This window comes from Brachyistius frenatus, unplaced genomic scaffold (genome assembly GCF_029030835.1).
Source record: "Brachyistius frenatus isolate BFR_SWC_R1_liver_20210118 unplaced genomic scaffold, ASM2903083v1 Contig_79, whole genome shotgun sequence".
NCBI classification, from domain to species: Eukaryota; Metazoa; Chordata; class Actinopteri; family Embiotocidae; genus Brachyistius; species Brachyistius frenatus.
In genome coordinates this window covers 214,792-232,484 of record NW_027210678.1, presented here as the reverse complement: position 1 = coordinate 232,484, position 17,693 = coordinate 214,792, and the positions used below count along the sequence as shown (strand labels likewise).

Below are 17,693 nucleotides of genomic sequence, written 5' to 3'. Positions count from 1 at the left end.
GCATGATTTCATATTTATTATTAACACGGCTTCTTTCCTGTTAAATTCTGGGTTGTTTGAACTCTTTAGTCCTTTAAAATAAGTTGAATGAAACCATGTGAGAAGATAAAATAATAGAAATAATAGATGCTGTTTGGAGGCTTTGTTGGGACTTTTTACTGTTTGAAAGAGTCCAACATGTTTGAACAATGAGCTGTAGATATAAATAGGAGATTTGTGTTGCGTCTCCGGCCTCCCGGTTTCCCTCCTTTGCATCTTCGTCTTCCTTCATCTGCTTTCCCCTCCTCTCCTCTCGTTCACCGTTCACCCTTTGCTCCACCTCTCCATCCTCAGGAACCCGTGTTCTCTTCCACCTACTCTCCTCCCATCTCCCTCGGCCAACACTGTCAGTATATAGAGCATCCCAGTGAGGTAAGGCCTGCTGGCTGCAGCAGCAGCACGTATGCTATGAAGCCTTCACTTCCTTAGAGGGATGGAGTCCTCCGAGCATGTCTGAATGCATCCCGTCCTTTTCTCTCTGCTCGGTTTGCTGCTACATGATTGAATTCTCCTGAAGGACAGAGCGGTGATGGAGTTTTAATCCATGGACTTGTTTTATGATTTAAAGTCTTAACGGGGCTGAAAGTGAAGCTGACAGTCAAGTTCATCGCTCTGCACGCAGGACTTTAACATATCATCTGTCATGATGTGACGGTGTCTGATCTCGCGGTGTCTCTGCAGAAGACGGACGAGGACGTCGAGGCCCAGATGACCATCGAGGAGAGGAAGCAGATGATCTCTACGCGGGAGGACGCCTGGGAGACGAAGGGCAGGGGAGCAGCCAACGACTCCACCCAGTACACAGTGGCGGCGCGCATGGTCCACAAAGGTGCAGCTCCTCAACACACTAACGTTCACATGCAAATGATCTCCATCCCAGCTGCTCAGCATCCTCTCCTCCTCCACCTGTTGCTAAGAAACAGTTCAGGTCACATGACATCATCTTCTGGTCGTTAGCCAAACTTCCTCTGCTGCTGTCGTTCACTGCTTCACTTTGAAAGGAGATAAAACACGTGATCATGAAGTGAAATGTAGAAATGATTCATCATAAACACTGATTGACTCCTACGGCTGCAGACAGAGTGTGTGTGTGTGTGTGTGTGTGTGTGTGTGTGTGTGTGTGTGTGTGTGTGTGTGTGTGTGTGTGTGTGTGTGTGTGTGTGTGTGTGTGTGTGTGTGTGTGATGTTGTGTGTGATGTTGTGTGTGTGTCCACCTGCAGGCCTCGCAGCCTCCTCCTCCATCATCAGCCCTGTGCTGTCACCCGTCGCCACCAAACTGAAGAGCAACATTCCTGCTGTCAGCAAACCACCAGAGGGTGAGACATGTCTCCATCACCATCATCATCATCATCATCTTTATCACCAGCTCAGATCCAGAAACCTCTGTCAGCGTTTTATAAACCAGACACGTTACCTGTTAAACAGAAACACATTGACTTTTATGTTATTTAGTGTAAATGATCAACAGAAACAGTTATTAGATTGATAATTTAAGTTCATAGTAACAAACAGAAGATGGACTGAATGGCGTTTGTTTTTTTAGTAGTTAACTGTAGTTGAATGTGAAATGTTTCAGTGGTTTTTAAAACGGAATGATTTAATGTGCAGAACTGGAGGCCCGAGCCGACATGGAGTCAGACAAGAAACTGGACAAGTTGGAGAGCTTCCTGGGACGTCTGAACAGCAAAGGTAGGAACATCCACCTGACCTGCAGAAATCAGGGACACCTGGTGGTGAGGGTGCAGAATGCAACCAGCTGAACACATCACCTGCCCCCCAGTGTGTCTGATTAGTGTTGTGTTAGTTTTCCATCCTCACTGAGGTTGTGTTAGTTTTTCATCCTCACTGAGGTTGTGTTAGTTTTCCATCCTCACTGAGGTTGTGTGTTTGTTTTCCATCCTCACTGAGGTTGTGTTAGTTTTCCATCCTCACTGAGGTTGTGTTAGTTTTCCATCCTCACTGAGGTTGTGTTAGTTTTCCATCCTCACTGAGGTTGTGTTAGTTTTCCATCCTCACTGAGGTTGTGTGTTTGTTTTCCATCCTCACTGAGGTTGTGTTAGTTTTCCATCCTCACTGAGGTTGTGTTAGTTTTCCTTCCTTACTGAGGTTGTGTGTTTGTTTTCCATCCTCACTGAGGTTGTGTTAGTTTTCCATCCTCACTGAGGTTGTGTTAGTTTTCCATCCTCACTGAGGTTGTGTGTTTGTTTTCCATCCTCACTGAGGTTGTGTGTTTGTTTTCCATCCTCACTGAGGTTGTGTGTTTGTTTTCCATCCTCACTGAGGTTGTGTTAGTTTTCCATCCACACTGAGGTTGTGTTAGTTTTCCATCCTCACTGAGGTTGTGTTAGTTTTCCATCCACACTGAGGTTGTGTGTTTGTTTTCCATCCTCACTGAGGTTGTGTGTTTGTTTTCCATCCTCACTGAGGTTGTGTGTTTGTTTTCCATCCTCACTGAGGTTGTGTTAGTTTTCCATCCACACTGAGGTTGTGTTAGTTTTCCATCCTGACTGAGGTTGTGTTAGTTTTCCATCCACACTGAGGTTGTGTTAGTTTTCCATCCTCACTGAGGTTGTGTGTTTGTTTTCCATCCTCACTGAGGTTGTGTGTTTGTTTTCCATCCTCACTGAGGTTGTGTTAGTTTTCCATCCTCACTGAGGTTGTGTGTTAGTTTTCCATCCTCACTGAGGTTGTGTTAGTTTTCCATCCACACTGAGGTTGTGTTAGTTTTCCATCCTCACTGAGGTTGTGTTAGTTTTCCATCCACACTGAGGTTGTGTTAGTTTTCCATCCTCACTGAGGTTGTGTTAGTTTTCCATCCTCACTGAGGTTGTGCATTAGTTTTCCATCCTCACTGAGGTTGTGTTAGTTTTCCATCCTCACTGAGGTTGTGTGTTTGTTTTCCATCCTCACTGAGGTTGTGTGTTTGTTTTCCATCCTCACTGAGGTTGTGTTAGTTTTCCATCCTCACTGAGGTTGTGTTAGTTTTCCATCCACACTGAGGTTGTGTTAGTTTTCCATCCTCACTGAGGTTGTGTTAGTTTTCCATCCTCACTGAGGTTGTGCATTAGTTTTCCATCCTCACTGAGGTTGTGTTAGTTTTCCATCCTCACTGAGGTTGTGTTAGTTTTCCATCCTCACTGAGGTTGTGTGTTAGTTTTCCATCCTCACTGAGGTTGTGTTAGTTTTCCATCCTCACTGAGGTTGTGTGTTTGTTTTCCATCCTCACTGAGGTTGTGTTAGTTTTCCATCCACACTGAGGTTGTGCATTAGTTTTCCATCCTCACTGAGGTTGTGTTAGTTTTCCATCCTCACTGAGGTTGTGTGTTTGTTTTCCATCTTCACTGAGGTTGTGTTAGTTTTCCATCCACACTGAGGTTGTGTTAGTTTTCCATCCTCACTGAGGTTGTGTTAGTTTTCCATCCTCACTGAGGTTGTGTGTTTGTTTTCCATCTTCACTGAGGTTGTGTTAGTTTTCCATCCACACTGAGGTTAGGTGTTAGTTTTCCATCCACACTGAGGTTGTGTTAGTTTTCCATCCTCACTGAGGTTGTGTTAGTTTTCCATCCACACTGAGGTTGTGTTAGTTTTCCATCCTCACTGAGGTTGTGTTAGTTTTCCATCCACACTGAGGTTGTGTTAGTTTTCCATCCACACTGAGGTTGTGTGTTAGTTTTCCATCCTCATCGTGTCTCTGCATTCCCCTCTTCAGTTGCCGGTCTGCAGGAAACCACGCTGACCGTCACTGAGAAGGCCGTGAAAGAGGTGATGAAGCTGGACGACGAGATCTTCTCCAAGTTCTACCGACGTGTCGCCGAGTTTCCTCGAATGCCCTCCAGGATCGAGATCAGCGAGGACTTTGACGCCATCTTCGGCTGCCAGGCGCCCACGTGAGGAGACGCTGACAGATTCCCATTTGTAGTAGTTGATTTGGAGGACCTGAGTTTTGTCATTGCTCTGTTTCCTGCCTCCTCAGCCTGACCTCCACCATGGTGCAGCACAAGCGCTCCGTGCGTCCGACCAGGAACGTGCAGTCGTCCAGAAACCCGGTAAAGATGCTGGCGGCCAGAAAGGACATCCGGCACGAGTACACAGAGCAGAGGACCAACGTGGCGCAGCTGGAGAGCAAGAGGATGAAATCTGAGAAGAGTGAGTCACGTGACCAGCGTACGGCAGCAGCTGCCATGTTTGTAGTCAGATCCTGTGTTTATCACGTCGTATCAAGTGTTTGTTTTAAAGTTTAACGAAGTATTGGAGTTATTTTGTGGTTCGATGAAGTGACGTGTCTCCTTGCAGTCAGTAAGATGTCGGAGTACTCGGAGGCGGCGCTCGCTGGTCTGGCCAGCAAAGAGAACTTCAGCAGCGTGAGTCTGCGCAGCGTCAACGTCTCGGAGCAGATGTCCAACAACAGCGCCGTGCCCTACAAGAGCCTCATGCTGATGCAGGTCAAAGGTCAGAGTTCACCTGCCGGACGACCTCCAGACTCACCTTTTATTAAAACCTGCAGAGGAGCACTTCTATGCTCGGGGACTCTTCAGCTTTACTGACAGACGTTCTTCTCTCGCAGGTCGTCGCCACGTTCAGACCCGACTAGTCGAGCCCCGAGCGTCCTCTCTGAACAGCGGCGACTGCTTCCTGCTGGTCACTCCGGAGCGCTGCTTCGTCTGGATCGGAGAGTTCTCCAACGTCATCGAGAGGGCCAAGGTGCAGTCTCCGTCCTCCGACCACACTCCGGTCCATCTGGGACCTGTCTCTGTCCCCAGAGGACGTCCCCATCTCTGTCTCTGTCCCCAGAGGACGTCCCCATCTCTGTCTCTGTCTCCAAAGGACGTCCCCATCTCTGTCTCTGTCCCCAGAGGACGTCCCCATCTCTGTCTCTGTCGCTGTCCCCAAAGGACATCCCCATCTCTGTCTCTGTCTCTGTCCCCAGAGGACGTCCCGTCTCTGATAAACATCTGTTCTGCTAATCATCATCATGTTTATACTCAAACAGAAAAGATCTTCTCTGTTTGTCTTCAGCCTCCCTGAACAAACGTCACATGACCTCGTCATTTCCATAAAAGTCTACATTTTATTCACCACTAACAGCTGATCTCTGTTTATGTCTGCAGGCGATCGACCTGGCCACCTTCATCCAGACCAAGAAGGACCTGGGCTGCAGGGCGATGGAGGTGCAGACCGTCCAGGAGGGGGTGGAGCCTCAGGGTCCAGACACGCAGCAGTTCTGGAGCGTCCTGGGTGGGCAGATGGTGTACCAGTGTGAGCTAGCAGCATCAACATGACCTCCTGCAGACTCTGATGTTTGTGTCATCATGTTCTGATGAGGTTCTGGTTCTGCAGCGGCCGGTCCGCCGGAGGAGGACGAGCGCTTTGAGAACGCCATCGTGGAAACCAACTGTATCTTCAGGTTGCTGGACGACAAGCTGGTTCCTGATGATGAGCAGTGGGGGAGGGTCCCCCGCAGCTCGCTGCTGGCGTCCTCAGAGGTCAGTCGGACCAGAATGCACTGCAGGAAGCGGTGACTTCCTGTCGGACCAGAATGCACTGCAGCAGCGGTGACTTCCTGTCGGACCAGAATGCACTGCAGCAGTGTTTCCATGAAACAGTTAAAGAGTGTAAAGAGTTAAAATCATCGATCTTCATCAGACGCTCCTCTGAGCTGCAGGCTGCCTTTAATTTGTTGCCTAGCAACAGCAGGTGCCGTGATGAGCGCCTCCTACGTCCGTCTGTGATCTGGAACTGAAGGAGGATGTGTGTGTGTTACTTTGTGTGCTGCGTGTGTTTTGTGTGTCGTGTGTGTGTGTTTTGTTCCGGTATGTCTTGTGTGTTGTTATACGTGTTGTGTTCTGTCCCTGTATGTGTTACTGTGTCTCTGTCCTCCAGGTTCTGGTTCTGGTTCTGGACCTGAGCTGTGAGGTGTCTGTGTCCCAGTAAAGATGTGTGTGTCCTCCAGGTTCTGGTTCTGGACCTGGGCAGTGAGGTGTACGTGTGGCACGGTAAAGACGTGTCTCTGTCTCAGAGGAAAGTCGCCTTCCAGCTGGCCAAACATCTGTGGAACGGAACCTTTGATTACACCTGCTGTGATGTGAACCCTCTGGACCCTGGAGGATGTAACACACTGATCCCCAGGTACACACACACACACACACACACACACACACACACACACACACACACACACACACACACACACACACACACACACACACACACACACACACACACACACACACACACACACACACACACACACACACACACACACACACACACACACACACACACACACACACACACACACACACACACACACACACACACACACACACACACACACACACACACACACACACACACACACACACACACACACACACACACACACACACACACACACACACACACACACACACACACACACACACACACACACACACACACACACACACACACACACACACACACATACACACACACTTGAGTGTGACTGTGACTGACTCCTCTGTCTCCTCCTCCACCTCCTCCTTCCCCTCCTCCTCCTCCTCTCCCTCCTCCGTCTCTTCCTCCACCTCCTCCTCTTCCTCTTCCTCCGCCTCCCCCGCTACCTCCTCCTCCTCTCCCTCCACCTCACAGGAAGGGTCAGGGCCGTCCTGATTGGGCGATATTCGGCCGGCTAACAGAGCACAACGAGACGATCCTGTTCAAGGAGAAGTTCGTTGATTGGACCGAAGCGAAGTCTCCGCCCCCGAAGGAAGGCGGCGAGCTGGTTCCTGAGCAGAAGGTGAGAATAAAAATAGTGCTGATTTTATTTGATTTATCAGGTCAGAGACATCATCTGTTTATAGATAGATTTACTTTATTTATCTTTATTATCTTTATTTATCTTTATTTATCTTTATTTATCTCTATTATCTTTATTTATCTTTATTTATCTTTATTATCTTTATTTATCTTTATTTATCTTTATTATCTTTATTTATCTTTATTATCTTTATTTATCTTTATTATCTTTATTTATCTTTATTATCTTTATTTATCTTTATTTATCTTTATTTATCTTTATTATCTTTATTTATCTTTATTTATCTTTATTATCTTTCTTATCTTTATTTATCTTTATTATCTTTATTTATCTTTATTATCTTTATTATCTTTATTTATCTTTATTTATCTTTATTATCTTTCTTATCTTTATTTATCTTTATTATCTTTATTTATCTTTATTTATCTTTATTATCTTTATTTATCTTTATTTATCTTTATTTATCTTTATTATCTTTATTTATCTTTATTATCTTTATTTATCTTTATTTATCTTTATTATCTTTATTTATCTTTATTATCTTTATTTATCTTTATTATCTTTATTTAGCTTTATTATCTTTATTTATCTTTATTATCTTTATTTATCTTTATTATCTTTATTATCTTTATTTATCTTTATTTATCTTTATTATCTTTATTTATCTTTATTATCTTTATTTATCTTTATTTATCTTTATTATCTTTATTTATCTTTCTTATCTTTCTTATCTTTCTTATCTTTATTATCTTTATTTATCTTTATTATCTTTATTTATCTTTATTATCTTTATTATCTTTATTTATCTTTATTATCTTTATTATCTTTATTTATCTTTATTTATCTTTATTTATCTTTATTTATCTTTATTTATCTTTATTATCTTTATTTATCTTTATTATCTTTATTTATCTTTATTTATCTTTATTATCTTTATTTATCTTTATTATCTTTCTTATCTTTATTTATCTTTATTATCTTTCTTATCTTTCTTATCTTTATTATCTTTATTTATCTTTATTATCTTTATTATCTTTATTTATCTTTATTATCTTTCTTATCTTTATTTATCTTTATTTATCTTTATTTATCTTTATTATCTTTATTTATCTTTATTTATCTTTATTTATCTTTATTATCTTTATTATCTTTATTTATCTTTATTATCTTTATTATCTTTATTTATCTTTATTATCTTTCTTATCTTTATTTATCTTTATATCTGTTGCTCCTCCTCCAGGAGGCTCCGGGTCGAGACTGCCGGCCGTACGCCGCCGCCCTCATGCTGCCCGTCCTGCAGTCGTCCGTCTCCACCGTGTTGGACGGGGTGAACGTGGGGCGTGGCCACGGCCCGGTGGAGACGGACGACCACATGAGGACGCAAGAGATCGCCACGGCGTCCGTGGACGTCTGGCACATCCTGGAGTTCGACTACAGCCGCTTGCCGCGGCAGAGCATCGGCCAGTTCCACGAGGGCGACGCCTACGTGGTCAAGTGGAAGTTCAGCGTCAGCACGTCAGGTCAGCTGAGCAGCTGGATGATGTTCATCACATCTGGATCATTCAGACAGAGTCAGAACACGTTCACACTGTGTGTGTGTGTGTGTGTGTGTGTGTGTGTGTGTGTGTGTGTGTGTGTGTGTGTGTGTGTGTGTGTGTGTGTGTGTGTGTGTGTGTGTGTGTGTGTGTGTGTGTCAGTGGGTCGCCGTCAGAACCCCGAGGCTCGGAGCAGCGGTCCAGGGAAGGAGCGGTGCTGCTACTTCTTCTGGCAGGGTCGACACTCCACCGTCAGCGAGAAGGGAACATCGGCGCTGATGACGGTGGAGCTGGACGAGGAGAGAGGAGCACAGGTACCTCAGACTGTTTATCAAAGAGTTCGTAGCTTCAGGTCTGTAAAATGGTTCTGATCCAGAAGTGTCTTCAGCTGCAATACCAGCGAGTGCCACTAGAGGTCGGCTCCAAAAAGCCTCCGGCTCCATAGACTCCCATTCAACTTCTCTCATCAAATCCAAAGTGAATAAAATGTGTCCATCAGTTCTCTCGGTGTTGTTAGCTAAAGTCACTCCTTCTTCTTAGTTTTCTGGAGGTCCATCTGAAAATAATCCCTCATTCATTAGAAAAGAAGATTCAAGAAGACCTGTTTTTGGGGGCGTGTCTGTTTGATTGACAGGCCTGTGGTGCAGTCAGGTTACAGCTATCGGTGGGCGGGACGTAGTATCGTCAGGTTTCCGATCAGATCGGTCAGATCCACCGCTGGCTCCTCCCCCAGCTCGTCCAAATATGGTCACTTCCTGCTCCAAACCGCTCCGAACTAACAAGATGGTGACGGACAGAATCTGAACTGGAGGATTCATAACGTTCACAAACCAACGATGACATCACTGATGGTTGATGACATCACTGCTGGCTGCTGATTGGTCAAACAGAGATCTGTAGAGACTCTGATGATGCAGTCTCATCAGAAAAAAGTTTCTCAGAGTGTTTTCAGCAAACAGAGGTGCTGAAAACGAACTGTTGAAAGACGCCCGACAACCAAAACATTACCAACAACTGTCAAACTGTTTTTATTAGCATTAGCATCGTGCTAACAGGGCCTCCTGCGTGCAGGTTCAGGTGCAGCAGGGAAAAGAGCCGCCGTGTTTCCTGCAGTGTTTCAACGGAGGGATGATCGTCCACGCCGGGAAGAGGGAGGAGGAGGAGGAGAACACGCAGAGTAAACCCTCATATTATATCTTATTTAGATTTACCTTTTTGTCTTTCACATTTTTTTATTTTAGGCAGCTGTTAAACAACTTTTCATCACACAACCTTTGTGCCAAAATATTTAATGTGACATTTCATGAAATACAAACAATACAAAACAATAAATCTGCGTTCACCTTGGCAGTTAAAAATACATTTTTCAAAATAAAATCATAATTTGAATCAAATTCCGCCTTCAAATAAATGATAAATATTATTATTATTATGATTATCATGAGAATGACTGACAGCTGAGGCTCCTCCCCCTCTCGCTCCCCTGTCTGTCTGCAGGTGAGTGGCGTCTATACTGCGTGCGCGGCGAGGTGCCGGTAGAGGGCCACCTGCTGGAGGTGGCGTGTCACTGCAGCAGCCTGCGCTCCAGAGCCTCCATGATCCTGCTCAACATCAACAAGGCCGCCATCTTCCTGTGGCACGGCTGCAAGACGCAGCTGCACACGCGCAGCGTCGGCAGCAGGGCGGCGCTGCGGATCAGAGAGCAGTGAGCGTCTCACACCGACCGACACCTTCCACCATCGGGAGTCTCTCCTGCTGAGCTCAGTCTCCCTCCTGCTGCTTTCAGGTGTCCTCTGGAAGCCGGCCTCCACAGCAGCAGCAGGGTGACCATCCATGAGTGCGACGAGGGGGCGGAGCCTCCGGGCTTCTGGGAGGCTCTGGGGAGAAAGGACAGGAAGGCGTACGACTGCATGCTGCAAGGTGCAGGAAACACTCTGAGTCACTTCCTGATAGATTCACCTTGGATCTGAGCAGTTTGTGTCGTTAAGAAGACGAGATTCTGTTTAAACTTTATTTAAAAAGCTCTTAAAATGTCTGAATAATAGAACCAGATATTTAATATGAACTACAACAGTTTGTTATTTATATTTGACCATTAAAGACGACAGTCTCTGTCAGGATGTCCGTCGTCATGGTAACGCTGGCTGCCTGCCCTCAGATCCAGGTAAATTCAACTTCACCCCGCGGCTCTTCCAGCTGAGCAGCACGTCGGGAGACTTCGTGGCGAGCGAGTTCTTCCACCCGTCCGGGGGGGCGGAGTTCGTCAGCTCGCTGCCGTTCCTGCAGGAGGACCTGTTCAACGCGCCGCAGCCCGGTGAGACACGAGCCCGTCCTCTGTCCCCGCCAGACTCAGCTTCGTCCAACCAGCATCCTTCACTGAGAACAGGATGTCACATGACGTGTGTCCGTGTCTGCGCAGCTCTGTTCCTGGTGGACAACCTCCACGAGGTGTACCTGTGGCAGGGCTGGTGGCCGCAGGACAGCGAGAGCACAGGCTCCGCCCGCATCCGCTGGGACGCCGACAGGAAGTGTGCGATGGAGACGGTGCTGCAGTACTGCACAGGTGAGGCTGCGTTCAGCACAGCCAATCACAGACAGCCGATTTACTTCATCAGTTTATCTTCATCTGCTGCAACCTCTCAGGGAAGTATGATTATGATTAAGATCCCAGCATGCACCAGGGGATCCTGATGTCACTGACTCGTGATGAAGTGACTGTCACACATCAGGAATCCAAATGATTGTATTGTGGTATTGAAGTTATTGATCCGTGTTTTGAGTTCTGGTATAAATTCTCAGTTTCAGTTCCAAATCTTCAGTTCTGATTCTTTCTTCCTGCAGAGAAGAACGAGAAGAAGCCGCAGAAGTCGTATCTGATCCACGCCGGACTGGAACCGCTGACCTTCACCAACATGTTCCCCAGCTGGGAGCACCGAGAGGACGTGGCCGAGATCACAGAGAGGGTCCGACACACACACACACACACACACAGACAGACACACACACACACACACACACACACACACACACACACACACACACACACACACACACACACAGACACACACAAATATACATATACATATACATATACACTCACCGGCCACTTTATTAGGTACACCTGTTCAACTGCTCGTTAAAGCAAATATCTAATCAGCCAATCACATGGCAGCAACTCAATGCATTGAGGCATGAAGACACGGTGAAGACGAGCTGCTGAAGGTCAAACGGAGCATCAGAACAGGAAGAAAGGTGATTTCAGGGACTCTGAACGTGGCAGGTTGTTGGAGCCCACTATTTTCTTGTCCCACTTTGGGTCCTTCGTACCAGCTGGGCATCATGTAAACACCACAGCCTACCTGAGTATTGCTGCTGACCGTGTCCGTCCCTTTATGTCCTCAGTGGACCGTCTCCTGGTGGCTGCTTCCAGCAGGATAACGCACCACGTCACAAAGATCAAATCATCTCAAACTGGTTTCTGGAACATGACGATGAGTTCACTGGACTCCAACGGCCTCCACGGTCACCACATCTCCATCCAATAGAAGCTTTGGGATGTGGTGCAACGGGAGATTCACATCATGGATGTGCAGCTGATAAATCTGCAGCACCTGTGATGTCATCATGTGAATATGGAGCGAAACCTCTGAGGAATGTTTCCAGCAGCTCGTTGAATCTACGACACCAAGAATTAAGAATTAAAGCAGTTCTGAAGGCAAAAGGGTCCAACGGTACCAGCAAGGTGTACCTAATAAAGTGGCAGAGGAGTGTGTATATAGCACATGTAACACACACATACAGGTAGGTAGGTAGGTATATACTTTATTAATCCCCGAGGGGAATTTTTTTTTTTTTTAAATTTTAATTTAAAATTTTTTTTTTATATATATATATATATATACATGTATATAACACACACACAAACGTATATAACACACACACAAACGTATATAACACACACACACACACACACATATATATAACACACAGTGTATATAACACACATACATACACATACACGTATATAACACACACAGTGTATATAACACACACACATACACGTATATAACACACACCCACACATGGAACGCACACATATAACACACACAAACGTATATAACAGTGTATATAACACACACACACACACATATATAACACATACACACACATATAACACACACACACACACACACACACACACATATAACACATATATATCACACATATAACACACACACATATATATATATAACATATATCACACACACATATATCACACACACATATAATATATATCACACACATATATATCACACACATATATATAACACACACACACACATATATATATATATAACACACATATATATATCACACACATATATATATATCACACACACACACACACACACACACACACACACATATATCACACACATATATATCACACACACACACACATATATAACACATATATCACACATATAACACACACACACACATACATATATATATAACACATGTATATATAACATATATATCACACACATATATCACACACGCACACAGACATAACATATCACACACATATATCACACACACACACACACACACACACACACACAACATATATCACACACATATATAACACACACACACATATATATATAACACACATATATATCACACATATATCACACACATATAACATATATATCACACACACATATATAACACACACATATATATAACACACATATATATCACACACATATATCACACACATATATATATATCACACACACATATATCACACACATATTTAACACATATCACACACACACACACACACATATATATAACACACATATATATATCACACACATATATAACATATATATCACGCATATATATAACACATATATATCACACACACATATCACACACACATATATATAACACATATATATATCACACATATATATCACACACACATATCACACACACATATATATAACACATATATATATCACACATATATATCACACACACACATACATATATATGTATATATATAAAAATATATAACACATATATATCTCACACATATATAACACATATATCACACACACATATATATAACACATGCATATATATATCACACACATGAATAACATATATATATCACACACATATATAACACACACACATGTATAACATATATATATAGCACACACACATATATAACACACACACATATATGTAATACACACATAAACAAACACAGTCTCATTATAGTTTGATTTTTGTTTGTATAATATGCCGCTCTGCTTTCCATGTCTTTGATTGGTCAGATGCTGCAAACCCCGCCCCTTTTAATGTGAGCATGCTCAGAGCCTGATTGGGAGATCCTGGGTGGATTGATCATCAACTGCTTCACTTCCTCCCGTCATTCATTCATTCATTCATTCATTCACATCATCATAAGTCAGACAGAGACAGGAAGCAGCACTACAAAATAAAACAGGAAATGACCACAGAATAAAAGAAGGGCCTCCCTGCTGTGTGCCCTGCAGGAGGCGGAGGTGTGTAACCAGATCATCCTGGTGGAGGACGTGTTGGCCCGGCTCTGTCAGAACTCCTTCCCTCTGGATGAGCTGCAGGCCCGGCCGCTCCCCGAGGGAGTGGACCCGCTGCGGCTGGAGATCTACCTGTCGGACCAGGACTTCCAGGTACACCTGAAAACACACGCTCGCATTTATTCTGACAACAAACACGTTTCTGTCTACTCATCACAATTTTAGATCCGTTTAAGAGGAACGGGATTTCAAATTAAAACAGGAAACAAATCAAACACTGAAAATTGATGTTCATCAGAAATACAAGTTCATCATCACTGGATATAATGATATAATATAATGATATAATATAATATAATATAATATAATATAATATAATATAATATAATATAATATAATATAATATAATATAATATAATATAATATAATGTGATGTAATATAATATAATGTAATGTAATGTGCTGTAATATAACGTAATATAATGTAATATAATGTAATATAAAGTAATATAATGTAATATAATGTAATATAAAGTAATATAACATAATATAATGTAATATAAAGTAATATAATGTAATATAAAGTAATATAACGTAATATAAAGTAATATAATGTAATGTAATATAATGTAATATAAAGTAATGTAATGTAATATAAAGTAATATAATGTAATATAAAGTAATGTAATATAAAGTAATATAATGGAATGGAATGGAATATAAAGTAATATAATGTAATGTAATGTAATATAAAGTAATATAATGTAATATAAAGTAATATAACGTAATATAAAGTAATATAATGTAATATAAAGTAATATAACGTAATATAAAGTAATATAATGTAATATAAAGTAATATAACGTAATATAACGTAGTATAAAGTAATATAATGTAATATAAAGTAATATAACATAATATAAAGTAATATAATGTAATATAAAGTAATATAATGTAATATAATATAAAGTAATGTAATATAAAGTAACATAATGTAATGTAATATAAAGTAATGTAATGTAATATAAAGTAATATAATGTAATATAATATAAAGTAATGTAATATAAAGTAACATAATGTAATGTAATATAAAGTAATGTAATGTAATGTAATATAAAGTAAGATAATGTAATGTAATATAAAGTAAGATAATGTAATGTAATGTAATATAAAGTAATATAATGTAATATAAAGTAAGATAATGTAATGTAATGTAATATAAAGTAATATAATGTAATATAAAGTAATGTAATATAAAGTAATATAATGGAATGGAATGGAATATAAAGTAATATAATGTAATGTAATGTAATATAAAGTAATATAATGTAATATAAAGTAATATAACGTAATATAAAGTAATATAATGTAATATAAAGTAATATAAAGTAATATAATGTAATATAAAGTAATATAACGTAATATAATGTAGTATAAAGTAATATAATGTAATATAAAGTAATATAACATAATATAAAGTAATATAATGTAATATAAAGTAATATAATGTAATATAATATAAAGTAATGTAATATAAAGTAACATAATGTAATGTAATATAAAGTAATGTAATGTAATATAATATAAAGTAATGTAATATAAAGTAACATAATGTAATGTAATATAAAGTAAGATAATGTAATGTAATGTAATATAATGTAATGTAATATAAAGTAAGATAATGTAATGTAATATAAAGTAATGTAATGTAATATAATATAAAGTAATGTAATATAAAGTAACATAATGTAATGTAATATAAAGTAAGATAATGTAATGTAATGTAATATAATGTAATGTAATATAAAGTAAGATAATGTAATGTAACCCTATGATCCTCTAACTTCCTCTAACTGTCACCTTACAGATGAGTGTGTAGGTGGATTCAGGTAAGACGAGCTGCTCATCTCATTCTGTCCTTCTCTGGAGAACCTCACCCTCCTCTTCCTCATCCTCTTCTTTCTCACCCTCCTATTCCTCATCCTCTTCTTCCTCACCCTCCTCTTCCTCATCCTCTTCTTCCTCACCTCTTAATTTTCACCACACTCTTCCTCATCCTCTTTATCTTCACCACACTCTTCCTCACCCTCCTCTTCATCACCTCTCTTTATCTTCAGCACCCTCTTCATCTTCACCACACTCTTCATCACCTCTCTCCATCCTCACCACACTCTTCATCACCTCTTTCCTCAGAGGTCCTCGGAGGTCCTCAGACCTCCACCAGGTGAACATCTTCACACAGACAGTTCACCTGTAAACGAAACCTTCTGCAGTCTCAGAGACGTGTTGGGTTTTAAAATCAGGAAGTGACGGATGTCGTGTCGTTGTTCCTCCTGCAGAGGGCGCTGGAGATGAAGAGGGAGGAATACGAAGGTCTACCAGGGTGGAAGCAGGTGAACCTGAAGAAGGCCAAAGGACTGTTTTAAAAAGAGGAGGGGACGGACGAGACGGAGACGAGGGGGACGTCCAGGTGGAGCTGGCTGGTCCAGGTGGAGCTGGTCCAGGTGGAGCTGGTCCAAAGGAACCAACGCAGCAGGATGAGGAACTCGCTTCTAGTCACGTTTTACTTTTTTAACTACCTGTGATGACAGGTGGACACACCCGGACAGGTGGACACACCCGGACAGGTGGACACACCCGGACAGGTCCTCCTGCCTGTAGGAGTGTCTCAGGTCACCACTGGGGGACTCGTGAGGAAACAGGAGGTGTGTGGTCAGTGATGCTGTGGTTGTGATCGGTTGTATATAACGTATGTATCTGTGTCAACGTGTGTGTGTGTGTGTGTGTGTGTGTGTGTGTGTGTGTGTGTGTGTGTGTGTGTGTGTGTGTGTGTGTGTGTGTGTGTGTGTGTGTGTGTGTGTGTGTGTGTGTGTGTGTGTAGGTGTGTTTGTGACTCTGTAAAAACTGTTTCCTGTGCTGTCTGGACTCGACGTGACTCCCTGGGAGTCGAGTCGTGCTGAGCTGTGAGTTCTGGAGTGGGTTCTGTTGCGGGTTCTGGTGTGGGTTCATGAGAGGGTTCTAGTGTGGGATCTGGTGCGGGTTCTGGAGTAGGTTCTGGAGTGGGTTCTGTTGCGGGTTCTGGTGTGGGTTCTGGAGTAGGTTCTGGTGTGGGTTCTGGAGTGGGTTATGGAGTAGGTTCTGGTGCGGGTCGGGTGCTGAACATGGATGCAGAGTGCCTTTCCTGCTTTTTGTGTACAGTTTATATCCAGAAATTCTAGTCTGCATTTTCAAGACTTTCTTTGTGATAAAAGACTTCTTAGTGAATTAAAAGCTGAAACGCTCTCCGGTCTCTCGTCTCCTTTACTGCACTCAGAATATAACATTAGTTATCTTTAGGTAACATTGAAGATAGTTTATATCATAACAATCTGAGATTGTCTTTAAGAAATTATAAGTGTCTTAATTTGCTTGTTTTATCCGAACTATGTCCTTCCAGGATTTCACACAAATATTTTGTGATTGTTTCCTGTTGCGGTGAGCTAGCAGCAGTTTGTTTTGATGGTGGGAGGAGAGGGGGCGGAGCCAAAGGAGTTGGCGACTGACTGGGAACACCTGGAGCCTCTGGTGTGTTTCACTGGATCACTCCGGGTCAGTGAGTTCGTTATTCAGTCTGTGGTCAGTTCACAGATTTGGTTTATAAGACTTTACATTTTTAAATGCAAACTTATAAAACTGTTTTTAGAATTAAAGTTTGAAATGATTTTTTTAAATTTATATCCACGAAGATTATTAAAAATGAC

The 17,693-nt window shown here is 41.9% G+C and overlaps 1 protein-coding gene across 10 annotated transcripts in view; it reads left to right on the top strand.

Annotated features, from left to right (window-relative positions):
• The window catches only part of LOC138626885 (supervillin-like), a 40,215-nt gene extending 22,980 nt beyond the window's left edge, over window positions 1-17,235 (top strand). For 3 of the 10 annotated variants that reach the window (XM_069708850.1, XM_069708851.1, XM_069708854.1), the window contains 22 exons: window positions 334-411; window positions 721-868; window positions 1,260-1,355; window positions 1,648-1,728; window positions 3,749-3,926; window positions 4,013-4,185; window positions 4,333-4,488; window positions 4,604-4,740; window positions 5,148-5,295; window positions 5,377-5,522; window positions 5,990-6,165; window positions 6,670-6,817; window positions 8,079-8,358; window positions 8,536-8,687; window positions 9,445-9,550; window positions 9,871-10,078; window positions 10,160-10,293; window positions 10,475-10,687; window positions 10,793-10,936; window positions 11,215-11,336; window positions 13,950-14,105; window positions 16,293-17,235. In XM_069708850.1, coding sequence (XP_069564951.1) covers window positions 334-411; window positions 721-868; window positions 1,260-1,355; window positions 1,648-1,728; window positions 3,749-3,926; window positions 4,013-4,185; window positions 4,333-4,488; window positions 4,604-4,740; window positions 5,148-5,295; window positions 5,377-5,522; window positions 5,990-6,165; window positions 6,670-6,817; window positions 8,079-8,358; window positions 8,536-8,687; window positions 9,445-9,550; window positions 9,871-10,078; window positions 10,160-10,293; window positions 10,475-10,687; window positions 10,793-10,936; window positions 11,215-11,336; window positions 13,950-14,105; window positions 16,293-16,379 — 3,267 coding nt within the window. In that variant the 3' untranslated portion in view covers window positions 16,380-17,235. Of the gene's footprint in view, window positions 1-333; window positions 412-720; window positions 869-1,259; window positions 1,356-1,647; window positions 1,729-3,748; window positions 3,927-4,012; window positions 4,186-4,332; window positions 4,489-4,603; window positions 4,741-5,147; window positions 5,296-5,376; window positions 5,523-5,989; window positions 6,166-6,669; window positions 6,818-8,078; window positions 8,359-8,535; window positions 8,688-9,444; window positions 9,551-9,870; window positions 10,079-10,159; window positions 10,294-10,474; window positions 10,688-10,792; window positions 10,937-11,214; window positions 11,337-13,949; window positions 14,106-15,820; window positions 15,843-16,070; window positions 16,265-16,292 lie in introns of those variants that run through there. The other 7 variants (XR_011311331.1, XR_011311330.1, XM_069708856.1 and 4 more) reach the window with 7 other exon arrangements.
• The last annotated feature ends 458 nt before the right edge of the window (window positions 17,236-17,693 follow it).